The sequence below is a fragment of the Propithecus coquereli genome, unplaced genomic scaffold (genome assembly GCF_000956105.1).
Source record: "Propithecus coquereli isolate 6110/MARCELLA unplaced genomic scaffold, Pcoq_1.0 Scaffold133, whole genome shotgun sequence".
Classification (NCBI taxonomy): domain Eukaryota; kingdom Metazoa; phylum Chordata; class Mammalia; order Primates; family Indriidae; genus Propithecus; species Propithecus coquereli.
This window is the reverse complement of record NW_012137525.1, coordinates 2936236-2937430: the sequence shown is the minus strand read 5'-3', so window position 1 is coordinate 2937430 and position 1195 is coordinate 2936236. Positions and strand designations below refer to the sequence as shown.

The 1195-nt window shown below is 37.7% G+C and overlaps 1 protein-coding gene across 1 annotated transcript in view; it reads right to left on the bottom strand.

Moving 5' to 3' along the window:
• TMEM106B (transmembrane protein 106B) overlaps window positions 1-1001 on the bottom strand; it is a 32557-nt gene extending 31556 nt beyond the window's left edge. Inside the window, exons 1-2 of the mRNA XM_012638738.1 lie at window positions 971-1001; window positions 631-694 (exon numbers count right to left, since the gene is read on the bottom strand). Of these exons, the coding sequence (XP_012494192.1) occupies window positions 631-694; window positions 971-1001 (95 nt within the window). The remainder of the gene's footprint in view (window positions 1-630; window positions 695-970) is intronic.
• Between the last annotated feature and the right edge of the window lie 194 nt (window positions 1002-1195).

Here is a 1195-nt window from a genome sequence, read left to right as displayed (position 1 = left end):
TTTGAGGACTTAGGGTGGTCCAGTTCCTTCTGATTCTCTCAAGGTCCCTTAGTGGATCTCTGTGGCCTTTTGACACTCTCTCCAAGCTAGAGCATTGAGGTCTTCTCATTTTAGCAGGTTATTCTTAGAAATATTTGCTGGGAGTACTCAGAATGGGGTCCTCTTCTTTTGAGACACGGCATTTGCTTTGTGAATCAGGGCTCTTATAGGATCCTCAGGAACTCCTGTTTTGCCTCCCTTCACAACTACCACATGGCTGCTAAGCATGTTTGAGTCCCTGCTATCATCATGGTCTGAATACCCATTTTTACTCGGAGGTTGTTGGGAACACTTTACTGCCTGTTATTTATGCAAATGACATGCGTTTTGTGTTTCCTACTGCTATTCTAGATCTGTTTTAATAACAGATTTAAGAAGATACAGATATCATGCTGCTTCCAAGACCTTACCCCAACCAGGAATCCTTGTTTTGTTTGTTTAATGACACAAAGCATATGACTGCATAACTTAACAACCTGACAGGATTTTTCCTTTTAATAGTTTTAACCAGAATTATTTATATGTAATTTGAAAAAATATAAAAAATGAAAATAAAACCTAAAACACTCCCATTTTCTTATAATCACTTACGTTCTTCTTGGCCTTAATCTCTGGTCACTATATGGAATCAATGCCACCAGTTGGTTTTCTTGCCCTAAATGTGAAAGAAATAGGTTTAGAAATTTATTAACATGATTAATTAAGAATATAGTGGTACCCTATTACAATCTGATTTGTAAAGACCAGAATATCATCTGGTTCTCATCTCATTCCTTTAGTAAACTGCTCTCCAAATCTTTCAAAAATTGTCCAGCAGAAGAAACTGTTTTTTCATACGTAGATGTCTAGTTTATGAATGAGGGCTCCATTACTATCTCTTCCAGTGGAAAAAAACCTAAGAAGTCCCAGCTTTCGGAAGTTCTGAATTTACCAGGCCTTCCTTCAACTCCATTGTTTTCCATTAAGACTCTGATTTGGTTATCTGGATGACATTAGAAGAAACATACTGCTATCTTCCTTTCCTGAAACCTTTATCACTACGGAGCTTTTTACACTGCTCTCTTTGAAAATCCAAACTGACAGATACTAAGTCTAAAGCTACAAGAGCCCCTACATAATGAGCCTCTCAGAGCTCTTTCAGGTCACACCCCAATTC